The sequence below is a fragment of the Megalops cyprinoides genome, chromosome 9 (genome assembly GCF_013368585.1).
Source record: "Megalops cyprinoides isolate fMegCyp1 chromosome 9, fMegCyp1.pri, whole genome shotgun sequence".
NCBI lineage: Eukaryota > Metazoa > Chordata > Actinopteri > Elopiformes > Megalopidae > Megalops > Megalops cyprinoides.
Window position 1 is genome coordinate 15030566 of NC_050591.1, and position 14435 is coordinate 15045000.

Below are 14435 nucleotides of genomic sequence, written 5' to 3' on the forward strand. Positions count from 1 at the left end.
AGAGAGAGAGAGGGAGAGAGAGAGAGGGAGAGGGAGAGTGGCATAGAGCCAAGAAAGAGAGCGAGGAAAAGTTGAGCGAGAGCCAGCCGCCGAGCAGCGCAGAGATAGAGGGAGACGGAGAGCAAAAGAGAGAGAGAGCATGTGAGAAAGCAGGAAAGCCAGCCCCACACCTTCTGGCTGCAGCGGGCCCCGGGACTAGCTGGACCCTCCGTTGCACAGACCCACCCCCGATCTCTGGAGGACACCACCCCCCCGACACACACACACACACACACACACACACACACCGATGCGCTCTGAGCTGCAGCTCCCCTCCGCCTGCGATCTCTGAGCCTCTGCAGCGGCTCTCCCGCCTCTCCGCTCTTCACGCCGGCTGGGAGACACGCGCTGCCTGCCGGCTGCCGGCTGCCGGTTACGCTCCCACCCCCCCTCCTCCACCCCCCTCCCATCCCCCCCCGCCCCCTGCCAGCCGCCGCCAGCACCGCCAATCTCTGCAGTTCCTCATTCATGAGCGAGCTGACGGACTCCTCCCGGACCGGATCCTGCGCCGCCCGTCACGTCTCCTCCTCCGATTGACATCCCCACCCTCCCTCCCTCACGTGCCGGGATCTGCCGGTGCTGCAGACTGCCAGTGAGGGAGTGAGAGAAGAGGAGCCTCTCTCCGCTGCTGGCCAGGTGCCTCCCGTTGCCTTCCCGTGACTCGCCGGGGGACTGACAGCGCTTTATGCCCCCTGCAGCAGCGCCGTCCCGCTGCCTCTCCCCCGCCTCTGCCTCCCGGATCCGGTCCTCTCCCCTCTCACACGCTCCGGGACGCATAGTCCTACACAGGACTACAGCTGAGTGAGTCCTCTGCTTGTTTTTTTTTTTTTTTTTGTGTCCGTGTCCCGCCTCTCCCAAACACCCCCCCGCCCCTTCTCCGCTCCTCCCTCACCCCACCCCGACTCGCACCCAGAGGAGCGTCCTGGGGGGCGGACGGACAGACGGACGGACGGATGGGCAAACGAGAAGAGAGACAGGCAGACATGGAGCCCCTGAAAAGCGGCGGGTCGGTCCGGCACAGTCGCGCCCGGTCCGGGGACACGGTCCACGCCAGCGTCCTCGTCGTGCTGCTGATCGGTGAGTCCGCAGGCTGGCTTGATCACTTCCATTCCTCCTCCTTTTCTGCCCTCTCCCCCCTCTCCCCCCTCTCTCTCTCTGTGTCTCTCTCCCTCCTTCTCTCCTGTTCTCTCCCTGCCTGTTTCCTTATGACTGCCACCTCCATGCCGGGGCGGCAGCCAAAGTATCTGCCGTTTCTGCACTGCTTGCACAAATTCGGGAGGGAGGTGGGCAGGGTTGCGCGCTTATTTACTTGTTGCTTTGAGGGGATTATACGGTTACATTCTCCCGTCAGCCTATATTGGGAGACTCGGATGTAATTTCTTTGCCCGCCTGGGGAGGTTGTCCCTGAAGACGGTGTTTGGCCAGGGACAGGGGAGAGAGCTGATCTGAGTTTTAATGGAAAGGCTGTTGTTTGATCAGACAGTGGGATTGCTCCCGCAGAGCACTGCAGGTCCTTCTGTCTTTGGGACTTCTGTAGACACAGAAAGGAACTCTGCAGTGGGATCTGTTGTGATGTTTTTTTTTTTTCAAGACGCAGTGCTGGGTTGTTTCTTTATGTGTGGTGCGTGTGTTTTTCTGTGAGCATGTGTGTTGCACTACTTGCTATATTTGATTCTGTTGAAGAAATACCTGCTGGCGGCAATCAATATGCACTACATCAAAAAAAGTTGCTGCGAGCCAGAAAAGAAGAACTTCGACCCCCCCCCCCCAGCTCTGCCCCCAAACATACACACACACACAGACACACGCACACACACACACACACACACATACACACACACGCTCTTTGCTGTCCAATTCCTTTTCTCCCCCTCTCACTTGTAATTGCTCTGTGCCACAGAACTCAGAACAGAGAACACAGAACACAGAACTCAGAACAGAGAACACAGAACTCAGAACAGAGAACACAGAGCTCAGAACGGACAACAAATCACACAGGATCCCACACCGGACAAAATCCAACACAATTCCAAAATGCAGTCAGTGCTAGAACGGTCCCTCATAGGGTTAATGAAGCTGTCAGTACAGTAAGTACAAGTTGCATTGTTTAGTATTGTTTCACGCAGTTTTAGGTTGTATTGCAGTTTGTGGTATTGTATCGGACTATGCTACATGCATTTTGCGTATGTCTTTGCATTAAGTTGCTGTTAAGTGTCTCCCTGCAGAAACTGTATAGCGTAAGCAAGCATGGATATTCTAAACGAGTGTGACTTCCATTGTATTGCAGCCAGCTCTTTGTAAGCTCTCCCCTTTATTGCGGACTGCTTCAGTGCGTTCATTCCCACCCACTCCCACTCCCTGTGTCCATCTGTGGTCCACATGTAGTTTTGTGTTCCAACAGCTGGAATTCTGCTGGTAACAATTCCCTCTGTATTTGTCGAATCCGTTTCTGAGGGTGGGAGGGAGGACGTTGGGGCAGGGTTAGTGATGGAGCAGGAGGGTGTGGCGTTCACTTTCCTGCAGAGCACACGCAGGGTGCAGGGTGCAGGGTGCCTGTCGTCAGTGGAGAGGAGCAGACGGGACAGTAGCTACTGTGGCACTGAGGGTAGGGGTGGGGGGTGTGGGGTGGTAGGGGCTGCACTTTTTTCTGTCTCTTTACCCCCCCCCCCCCCCCCCCCCCCCCCACACCCCCAGCTCCGCCCCACGCCCCACCCCTCTGCTATTTGTCTCCTTGGCAGAGCACAAAAAGAGGTAAAGACCCCTATTTTATAGCAATACCACCCACCATCTGTCCTCCATAGTGACTATAATTCATCCTGCTGGGTCCCAGTGCATCTGCAAGCACACATTGTATGCTTAAAACACCTGACCAAGCATGAAATATCCGGCATCTGGCCCAGGCCTGAGTACGACGTCAATGCCGCTTGTTATATTCGGGTTTGGGTCCTTTTTGTGTTGCTGCAGACAGCAATGCAAATTGTGGGTGACATATAAAGAGGTAACACTGATAGCAGACAGTTAGTGTGATTGATTACATGTGCAAAAAGATGTATATCCAGCTGTCTGTGTGTTGAAGAAGAAGGGATGGTTTGTTAAGTGGCAGCATTTCTGACACGCTCCAGGTGAAGCGGGTTCCGGCGTGCTGTGTGCAGTCATATCAGCATCAGCTCTGTGTTAGTGTTACGTCAGCACAGTTGCGAAACAGCAGAGCGGTGTTGCTGTCACCCAGGAGTTGCTGCGTTCTTCCCCGTCTCAGCCTCCGAGCGTTCTCACAACATTGCTACGATGTTGCACAAACATCAGACCGTTGCTAAGATGTTGCACAGACGTGAAAACATGCTGGAGGAAAATACCATGCTGTGCCTTTGGTATTCCTTATTGGATAAACATATCAAGAGAAATGAGAAAATTCTGACACAATATAATAACTGCAAGACTGCTCTGTACAGCTGCTCTGTATTGAAGTTGTTCTTATTTGAGTTTTTGTAGTGAAGGTTTCATGACCCGGCTCGAATTCCAGGTGGGCATTGCTGTCATTCCTGATATGTTCCGCTCAAACTCCATCTGTATAAGTGGGTACTGCACAAACCATGAACAGCAGCAGTCAGTGTGGACGTGTTCACCTGCCAAGCAAATGCAATAAGTAGCTGCAATTACATTAATTACTTACAGCCACGCAATAAAGTGCTCTCAAGATCTGGAGTGAGGCTTCATATCCAGAGTGATATTGGCACGGTGGATTTTGTGGGGTCGTGCTTGATGGCCGTGTGCTCAGACCAAAGGGGTGAAGGTGCTGTGAAGCTGAGTGCTGCTTCCCACAGGGTGCGTTCTCTGGGTCAGCACAGAAGAGGTGCATTAACGTTGCGGGCCTGCACCGAGCCTGCGGGACCGACACAATGTGTGCTTCTGTCACCTTCTCCTTCTCGCTGTCCCTTTCCACAGTTCCGCTCCCCTCCTCTCTCTGACTCTCTCGCTCTCTTCGATGTGTGATGCAAATGACAGCGTCCTTTGTTTTGATAGGCTTGCCCGTGCAGTGGCTGTGCAGTCCTCTGATGTTTTTTTCATTTGTGTTTTTAGGATCCTTTTGGGTTGTTTCTGCTCTTTCTTTCCATGTTTTATTTATGCTCTTTATGACAGCTGCTCATCAGCTGCTTTTAAAAGTCTCTCCTTCTTCCTCTCTCTCTGTCTCTCTCTCTCTTCCTCTCTCTCTGTCTCTCTCTGTTTCTCTCTCCTTCTTCCTCTCTCTCTGTGTCTCTCTATCTCTCCTTCCTCTCCCTCTGTCTCTCTCTCTTTCTCCCTCTCTCTCATATGGTGTGTATCTGCAGCAGTGCATTTCTGTTCGATCATGCTCTTTAAATGATAATCAATGAAAAGCGCTGAGGCATGGTGAACCGCAGAAGGCACTCTTACAGCCTTTGTATGTGTCTTGGTAAAAGCACGATTATTACAATCATTTAAATGTCCCTGTAAGTTAAGATACAAATGTCATAAAGCAGCAAAAGCACTAAAATAAGAAAGATAATCAGCACCCCACTTGATTAACCCGTGGGCCAGATTGAACTCTGAGTCATGTACCATTCCCAGAGTCCGCAGTCCGTCAGGGCAAGGCCCGGTTGTGGCGTTTGGCATCTGGTGTCACGGGCAGGAGGGGGCAGGATTGAATTCCAGGTGGGGAATGTCTGACTGCACAAGTTGCTTCAGGGAAGCCCAGCTCTAGGAGAATTGCAGTATCGAACCTAAAATTCAAGCAGCAGGAGAAGCCCTGGTTGAGGCCATCAGTGAGTTCATGGTGTAGCGTGACCTCTCTGGCAGATATCTAAACGGCTCTTCCTGTGTCACACTGATCTTTGGTCTTTAACCCTCGGTAACCCGGCTGCAGGAGGATCCTTTTCCATTGTCTGTATTCCCTCATCATTCCCTTCTGGCCCCTCGGGGCGACTGCAGATTGATCCACTTCCCTTAAGCTTTTCTCGGGGGCTTTGTTCACGGGCCAGGCAGAGACGGTTCTGGTGTCTAGACACCGTTCATAGTTGAGCTGTTTAAGCGCTTGCCGGTGGGGCCTGCTGCCCCAAAGTGCAGTGTGAGCGCATGACACTGGCATTAGGTAACATTGTGCCAAAGCGATCACGTTGCCATTACGGCGGCGGGCTTCAGAGGGGTGTTTGGCATTCCTCGGGAAGGTGCTCCCCCATCGCAATACCTCCTTATCTGCTTCAGGCCACATCAGCGCCTGTGAACATGGATATGTACCTCATGAACTTTTCATTATCTTTAGATCTATGTTTATCCCCGAGATTAATGTAAGTTCATAAAGTGTGACCACTTTCTATAAAACATTGTTTTTCAGGCCATGCAGAACTCAGACAATGAAGGGGTATTAGTCCCTCAGTAAGGAACATTACATAACCAAGACTTATTGTAAAAATAGATCCACCAAGACAAAACTAGCTAAGGCGAATCATTTATTCATGTTTAAGTGTTTGTGGACTTTGAAAGTGATGTTTCTGTCCGCCTGTCTGTCTCACACAAGTCCTGGCCTGTGTGACTCATCGTCTGCCTGTGTATCTGTCCGATCACCGTATCGGAGTTTCAGTTGAAGGGTGTGTGGTGTCCCGGAAGGAGACAGTTAAATTAAGCTCATTCCGAGATTAGCATGGGGCCACTAGCTGCCTGCTAGTGCTGTCAAATGACTCAAAAAACACCTGTCTGCCCCTCGGCTTTCGACCCTTCGACGACCCTTCGACGACTCTTCGACCCCTCACCCCACACCACAGGTCAGTCTTGGGGGGGTGGGGGGGGGCGAGGGCGAGGGAGTCATAAATCTTACCTAAGATTATATGCAGAGGAAGACAGAGGATGGGGAAAAAAAGGCACTGAATAAGCAAAAGACAGGGAAGGAAGGATATACATTTACTTTTGTCATCCAGCCCTTGAGTGCACCACATTATCAGCCACACTTGAGCAGAAGTGCAGTACCCAAGGGACTGCGTTCCACTGCGGGACTCCCTGAGATGCATACACCCCACATTGACCTCTAGGAAATATATCTAGTGCCTCAGTATAATTGTTTCCTTATGCAGCAACACAATGGTGCTTTGTTAGCTTGGCACAGTACAGCAGTGTGCGCACAGAGGCAAAAAAATGTACACTGAAGAAACAGATATGGAACAGGACCCACGGGGGGAGAAAAATCACAATTAACGCTCTAGCATTAGAATAACTACAATGGTTGCAGATTTACAAAAGCATCTGTAAGAACTTCAGAATGATGGAAGGAGAGCAAATGCTGGACAGCTGCATTGGCAATGATTATAATCCTCAAATGTTATTGTGATTTTTTTGGCTTTGATGGGAATTGTCGTTCTACTGTAGTGTACAAGGATATATCCCATTTAGGATGCCATATTGGGCAGAACTTTATAATTAGCTAGAACTCCTGACCAGCCTTGTCATTCTATTTCTATGGTTACTGTATGTATTTACACAGAGTGTAGGCGGGGCGGGGGGGGGGGGGTGTCAGCCTGGGGATTGACAGTTTAACACAAAGTCTGAGTCAACAACACCTCTCACACTTTAATGACCCAATTCAATTACCCATGCAGCCCTTCAATGCGCACAGTGCATTTCACGGGAGCAGGCCAGAATTACAGCACTGTCCAGCGGTATTGATGGATTGAGAGGAGGTGTGTAGCTTTCAGGGAAAAATAAATGTTCTCCTGTAAAACCCTACACAAGCCTACAAACAAAGCAAATATAGATCTGCAATATAGATATAGATCAAGCAAATAAGATCTGCACCGACTTGTCTTTTTGGGCTAGATGTCTTTATTCACAGCAACAATCCCCATTTCCCCATTCTTGTGTTGCTGAAAAAACATATGGAATATGGCCATGATATCATTTGCTTATTGTACTGAACACGTATCACGCACTGGTGTTTCTTCCATAACTGTGCTCAGGACAGGGGAGTTATGTGGATTATAACCTGTGTGTTTTGTGAAAGAGTAAGCCCACACAGTGTGTTATGCATCTGAAACAATTTTCTTGCATCCATGCTTGTTTGTGTGTGCGTGTGTGTGTGTGTGTGTGTGTGTGTGTGTGTGTGCGCGCGCGTGTGTGTGTGCACGCGTGTGTGCACGTGCATGTGCATTCATGGTTGCAAGTGTGTGTACATTTGTAGAGTGGGTCTGTGCAGATGGGGGTTCAGCCCCCGTGTGAGGCAAGGAAACTGTGGTGCAATTGCGCAACATCCTGAGAAAGGACGACTCTGCACTACGGAGCAGAAACTCAGAGGCGGGAGGAGAACCGGGAGCAGCTCGAGCAGCACAGGGAAATCAATGACACACGCACTTCAGAACAGATGCGTATCCTGCCTCTCCCTGTCGCTCATGCCGTCCCCAGTGTTTTTACAGTTGATCTGTCCTTCACCGAAAACCCTAACGGACTCCTGTTGGGTTTCTCTGTAACTGTTTAGACATGGACAGAACACAGTAGAGATACCCTGGGGCTTTCAGCTCGAGTCTCTGCAACAGAACCATACACATGTTTCTGATACAGAGCTCATTGAGGGATGATTTTGCAACAAAAAAGCATTCTGGGACTGGGATGAACCACTGAATTTCCAACAAAAACACCCACTCCCACAAGGGGCATTGCAAACTACTTCCTGACCAAACAGACCACTCTTACAGGAAAATAATAGTCATTTTTACTGTTAATTGAGCATACTTTAAACACTTCTGCTTATTTTCTGAAGCAACCAATATGTACTAGTGAAAAATCCATAAAATACACTTTACAGAAACATGAAGGATTATTCATTTCTATTATTATTACATTGTTTTTGTTTGTTGACTTTGTATCTTGATTCATGTCTGAGTAAAACAGGTCCATTGGCAGGTCAATGCATCTAGTTAGCATTAGCAGCACCACCTGATACTAGAATCAGTTAGTGACATTCTCTTGTTTGTAGTGCTAGGGTATCTATATGTTACAACAATTCAATTGTCATTATAGCATATTGACATTAACAGTCTAAAATTTCTATAATCTACTTAGTTATATTGTCATATTCACATCATGTGTATTTTCCATTTTAGCTGTATTCAGATTTGGTGGGTTGCCCCCGGAACCCATGTTAATTGGCTGGTTTTGGTTTATTGTCTCCACCAGTCTACTTGGCTGCTGCCAATCAGCAATCTTACAGTCCCAGAATTTTAGCTGTGTTCCTGTAAGCGGCAGCCACCTCTGCCCAGCCTCACCATATGAACACCCAGTAATATGAAGACAAGGTAATCCATCTGCAGGAGTTCATTGAGGAGGGACAGTACTGGCTACACTGGGCAGCAAAACCCTTTGCTCATTGTCATTCTTTATCACCCACCAGGGCCCCTTGGATGCTTTCTTGATGAGTTAGACTTCCTCCTCATCTCAGTCCCAGGAGATGGTTCCCCCTACAGCTTCCATGATCTATGTGCTGCCTTTGATACAGTGGGCCATGGGGTCCATTTATTAACTATGGCTAAACTGGACAGTTTGTACCCAGGCGCTCACAAGTGGTTTTCTTCCTACCGTTCGGGCCACTCCTACAATGTAACATGGCCTGATTCTGTCTCAGAGCCTCACTGCCACACTACAGGAGTTCCTCACGTATCTGTCCTGGGTCCTCTTCTCTGCTCCCATGACTTCTCCTACCACCTCTATTGCAAATGATACACTACTCATTCTTGCCCACTCACAAGCATATTGCCTCAACCTGTCCTTCACTGACAATGTAGTAACAGTGACACAGAGCTGCAGATCAATGCTCTGCAACATCAGTAAAATCGGCCCATTTCTTATAACCAACCCTACTCTGTCCTTGCCCCCCAGGTGGTGGACTCACAACAATTGTAAGAACAGTGGACCACTGTCCATTTTCTGGCGCAGACTACAAAAACTCACCTGTTCAGTGGACACCTGCACTCCACATACTCTGACACCTCCCCCTCCTAACATTAATACCAGCTAATGGCTGTGAAACAGATTGTGGCATAAACATAAAGGATAAAGCCTTGTGGCAGTTTAAGCTTTTTAAGTGCAGTTGTAAACATGTTGTGATGATACAAGCCTGTAGTGTTTGAGGTTTAAGTTTAAGGGTATATGCCATTTGACAGAACTTAATCACATTGTGGCAATGTTTCCCGCAATGGTACTACAACACAGTGATGGCAATAATGTTTTATTATCTGTGCAGCTAATTCCTTAACCCTATCAAATAAGGGTAAGTCACTCTAGCTAAGTGTAAACTAAATGACTAAATGTAAATTTAATGGAGCAGAAACATTTCAAAACAAGGTGTGTGCTACAGGAGAAATAATATATTATGTCAGAGATACAAGAGTCAGATGAAATTTTGAATGAAAATTTACTGGCATTAAAATGAGAAGTGATCCGGCACTGTTTAATGGTTGTAACTGAACTACTGTCTGTTTTGCCCTCTGTTAAAATGCTTTTGCCGTTATTATGTTTGATGAAGGGAGTGAGATATGTGCTGCAATGTAAAGGAAAGCACATGGACTCCTAGTCTGCTGGTAACATGACTGCATACTCATGGAAACGGTAACTGGACACATAACCACATTGTCATATCTGGGATTGCATTCTGCTCTTACACTCTAATATACTCTATACTAATATACTCTAATGATGTCACCCACTGACCCAGTGAAAATAGAGTTGCACAATTGAGTTACACACTATAAACACCATCTTCCCCACAGAATGATATTTCATCAAGTAATTTAAAAACAAAAATATCCTTTCTGGTGACAATGAGATGTATTCATCCTTGATTCCATATTTATAGTCCCAGATCCAGTCTGCAGAGATGCTGCAGATATTGGATCAGCACAGGTCATCCTGACTTTGTTTCACTTGTGAGTCAGATCCTCTTGCTTACAAATGATAGCCTGGATGCATTAAACCCTTACCTTAAGTAATTATGCATTGTTTCTCTGCAAATGAGTCAGTTGCTGAGTGAGTGAGGGACATTGCAATCTCTAGGCTTCACCCTTGTTACATCCAAAAAGACAAGAGAGAGGACCTGTGTGTGTGTGTGTGTGTGTGTGTGTGTGTGTGAGCCCTGACCTCAGTGCTAGCTGCTGCCATGTGTACTCCCAACCCCTGTTCACCCCCAAAAGAAAAACGCGCCCCAGTTGGGTTTACTCACCACCTACGTAACTGACATACAGGCTGTGCACATCAGTGCTTTTTGGTGGTGCTAAGTGATACAGGCTGCCTCTAACCTTTCAGAGAATTGTACCTTTTGATCCAACAGATATAAAGCAGGACGACCTGTTCCCGACTAGGTTCTATTCCCTAGAGCCGACTCAAAACCCAGAACTGGACAGAATCAGAAGCAGAATCAGACGGAGAGGCCTTCAGAGAGAGACCATCAGATTCTACCTGTCTTCAATAGCTCATCCAGGGTCAGAGGTCATAGCAGTAATAGTGCTGTGGAAGTACAGTACCCCTTTTAAGACACAGTTGTCCACTGCTCCGGTTTTAAGCCAAATATTTTTCACAGCTTCGTACTGGATTTTTCCAAATATGTGGACCTTTAAGCAGGGCTGGACTGGGACAAAAAATTGGCCCTGGCATTTTTGGCCCAGACAGCCCACCACGATCGGTTGGACACCACCCACCAGAACTGTAAAACTGTACAATTTAAACAATACCATACTGGTAATAAGCAAATAGTTGTTTATTCAATCAATGCATGGAGCTGTTCCATCTTATTTCATTTGATACTAACTATTCAGTTCATACAGATTTCAAGTATCCAAATATTGATGATGAATATTGCATAAGGTTTACACAGCTAATAGATCACCTTTTTATTTTATATTAATGTTCAGAGAGGAGTAATAGTTAGATCTTTGTATGTGATAGAGCAATTAAATCAATGGTGTGCTTGTTTGTTTGGGGAATTTGACCTACAGGTCATGCGCCTACCACGTGAAGGTGCATGCTCAATGGACAGCAGCACCAAACAATTTTAACTCACTGTAGGTGGAGAGTTACCCCACAGATAGTAATAACAGTAATCCATACCATATACTGTATATCCTAATAGTTACCACCATACCTGGCTGAAAATAAACATAGGACAACTTTGCTGCCTGTTGTTGGAAATGAAAATGCTTTTTTTCCTGTAGGCTAATACATAAGCAGGCAATGGCATACATTTTAGCACAGTAGAGCTACAGGTGTTGTATATTATACTGCCTTTTCACACATCTTTATCAAGGGAACCCTTAGCCTAATAATTTTAATAAAATTATGATGATACAATATGGACCTAGGTCACTCAACGTGGGCTTAGCCAACGCTATGCTGACAAAATAACGTTAGCTAGTTAACGTTAGAATAGTCAGCCGAAGTTGCGACTGCGGGAACTATGCTAGCTACAAAAACAATGCCAAATAGCTTATGCTGCGCTATTTGACATTGACTGACTGAGTGACCACCAGCAGTAGGTGACCGTCTCACTTTATGAGTGTTATCTTATTATGTTATCTTATTATCATCAACATTAATTGAATTAATCATCATTGTCATCATGATATGGCACACACACTACCTCCCTGCTCCCTCCCTGCGAGTCCCTGTTAATCATGGAGCTACTCCATGCTTACCGCTTCAGCTACTCTCCTCCTGCTCCTGTTCACTCTGTCCCTTCTCGGCTTCCCTGTCACACGCCTGCTCCTCTGCCTGCTCTTCTGCCTGGCAGTGGCCATGGCCAGCCACCTCTCCTCCTTCAAGTTCCACCTGTTGCTGCACAATTTCAGGTACTGTAGATATTGAAGCTACTGCAGCCCCTGCAGCAAACATGTCTGTTATTTTTGCACATTTGGCAGCATCTGCCTCTAGATTTTTAACTTTTTTGGCCTGCAACTTCTCAGCACCCCCCTTCCGCTTTTGTTTATCCATTTTGACGCCCTCATCCATCCACAGATTTTTGGCTCCGAGCCATGGCATCTGACACGAGAAACAGAGAGGACAGAGGGGGAGGGGTGGGGTCAAGTAAGAGATGTGATTGGGCCAGCCCAGTGTCAGTTTAGAAAATGAACCAATGGGCTGCTATCCCTGCTTTATGGGTCAGTCGTTGGCCAAATTTTTTTTTTTGTTAGTTAAAAATTATAAATTAAATTATATCGGCCCCAAGATGCGTCCAAGTTGCATCGGCCCACCGAGAAAATGCCTGGTATGCCAGATTACCAGTCCACCTCTGCCTTTAAGGGAGAAGTATTCTTTAATCTTCATTTCATATCGGTGGCGTAGGCCGCAATGTACCCCTCAGTGTTTTATGCTGCATTAAACATGATCATACAATCTGGGGTATCACAGAGGCGACTGTAAAAGGATGTCTGCTGCGCGCTCGCGTCTGCGTCTTCTTTGGTATCATCAGAATCACATCCTCAGAACTGTAACCCATTCTGATATATATGTATATATATATATATGTATATATATCTTTTCCTTTTATGATTTATCTCATGTCAGTGAGCGGGGTAATATCCTGAATGAAATCTACTGACTCGTTCACTCTCATTTAGAGCATCTTCCCTGTTTTTCATTCCTGCGCTGCCTCTCATGTGCATTCAGCGCAGCACCGCACAATCACTCTCTGGGATCTGTATCGTGGCGCAAAGGAAATTTGTATGACTGGGACGGCAGAGAGAATGAGGCTGCAGGGAGGCTGGGGCCAGAGGTACCAAATGTCAGTCTTGGTGGGCTGCAGCCCTGCAGGTTTTCGGACTGTCTGCAATTGACTAACCCCTGGATTTGAATGAAACCGCTGAGTCATCCTCAGCAAAAGTGCTGTTCAGTCAAGGGCAAAACCACCAAGTCATCTGACGTGAAGTGAAGTGAAGTCAGAATTTTGATTGAATTGCACTTTCCTATAAATTGACTTGCTGTTGCTCATTTAATCCAGAACTTACTTTGTTGCAATATTATGCTGAATTAACCTGTTGGTTAATCATTTTACTATAGAGTAACCTTACTTTCCTAATTACTATACCGTAATCCAGGATTTAAGAAATTATAAAATGGTGCCAAGTTATTGTATAATTTTCTGTAATTTTTTTTATAAGTGAATATCACTGACTTGACTCGGTTGCTTTGACCACATCCAATTGTAAGAATCTTATCTGTGAAGCGTGATCAGATTGGAGCTATAAAGGTATGGTAACTTGCGTAACATAGGATAGACCACTCCCAGCCCTCTGGGAACATGATAGCACACTACTGGGACAGTTAACCAGATACTCAACTACAGCGCAGTGTGTTCAGATAAACAATATAAAAATAACCCCTGTGGTGATGATAAAATGTATTTATCCTTGGTTCTATGTCTGTGCCTATATCTCTAGCTCCAACTTGCAGAGACATTGCAGGTACTGGATCAGTGCTGGGCTGGCTAATTGTGTTTAGTTTGTGAGTCAGAAGCTCTTGCACTCGGGCGACAGGCCTGACTCATTAAAACCCTCAGAGCCATTACCGTAAGTAATTGCACATTGTTTCTCGGAGATCCAAAGTGTGGGACCCAGGGGAGGCTGGGCAGGACTGAATCAACCATAATCGGGCCCCCTGGTGAAACAGCGCTGCCCAGTAAAAACCAAACGATTGAATATGGGGGTGGTGGGGGGTGAACAGCCCAGTCGAGTTAAGAGCAGTCATAAAGAAACCGTCTGAATAAAAGGGCTGTGCATAGTCTGACCCTGCAGCGCGGAGGAGCGGAGAGACGTGAGGGGAGCAGGAAGGCCTGCCGTCAGCGTTTCTGTCCTGGAGAATGAGCAAGATGAATGAATTATTAAGCATCTTTTAGGCTTTTTAATGGCCGGTGAGGAGACGACTGGACAGGATGTAGAGGTCTCGCCCTAGGACACAGCGGCAGTGGAGGTGACATGCTCAGGGCACCAGGGGTGGTGGGGGGTGGCAAAGGGAAGGCAGGGTGGGATGCACTCCCCCCCGCCACCCCACCTTCAATCTGTGTACATACAATCTCTGTACAAGCCCATGCATGTGTGTGTGTGTATTTGCATGTGTGTGTATTTGCGTGTGTGTGTATGTGTGTGTGTGCGTATGTGTCTGTGTGTGTGTGTGTGTGTGTGGGTGTGTGTGCTTACATGCCTGAGTGTGAGTGTATGTGTGTGTTTGTGTGCAGTGGGATGCCGGATGTGATCCTCTCTTAATCTGGGATTATACTGAGGGAGGTGGAGTGGGGAGTATAACAGATGCAGTGAATGCTACTGTGTATTCAGTTAGAATTGCTGGTAAGAGGGGGGACAGGGTATTTGTAATGCCAAAGGTGTTTAGGAGATACAGTGCTATGACATCATCATGCATTG

At 47.1% G+C, this 14435-nt stretch overlaps 1 protein-coding gene across 1 annotated transcript in view; it reads left to right on the forward strand.

Annotated features, from left to right (window-relative positions):
* The first annotated feature begins 608 nt into the window (after positions 1 to 608).
* Positions 609 to 14435, forward strand: part of scn4ba (sodium channel, voltage-gated, type IV, beta a) — a 25395-nt gene continuing 11568 nt past the window's right edge. Inside the window, exon 1 of the mRNA XM_036537364.1 lies at positions 609 to 1116. Coding sequence (XP_036393257.1) covers positions 993 to 1116 — 124 coding nt within the window. The 5' untranslated portion in view covers positions 609 to 992. The remainder of the gene's footprint in view (positions 1117 to 14435) is intronic.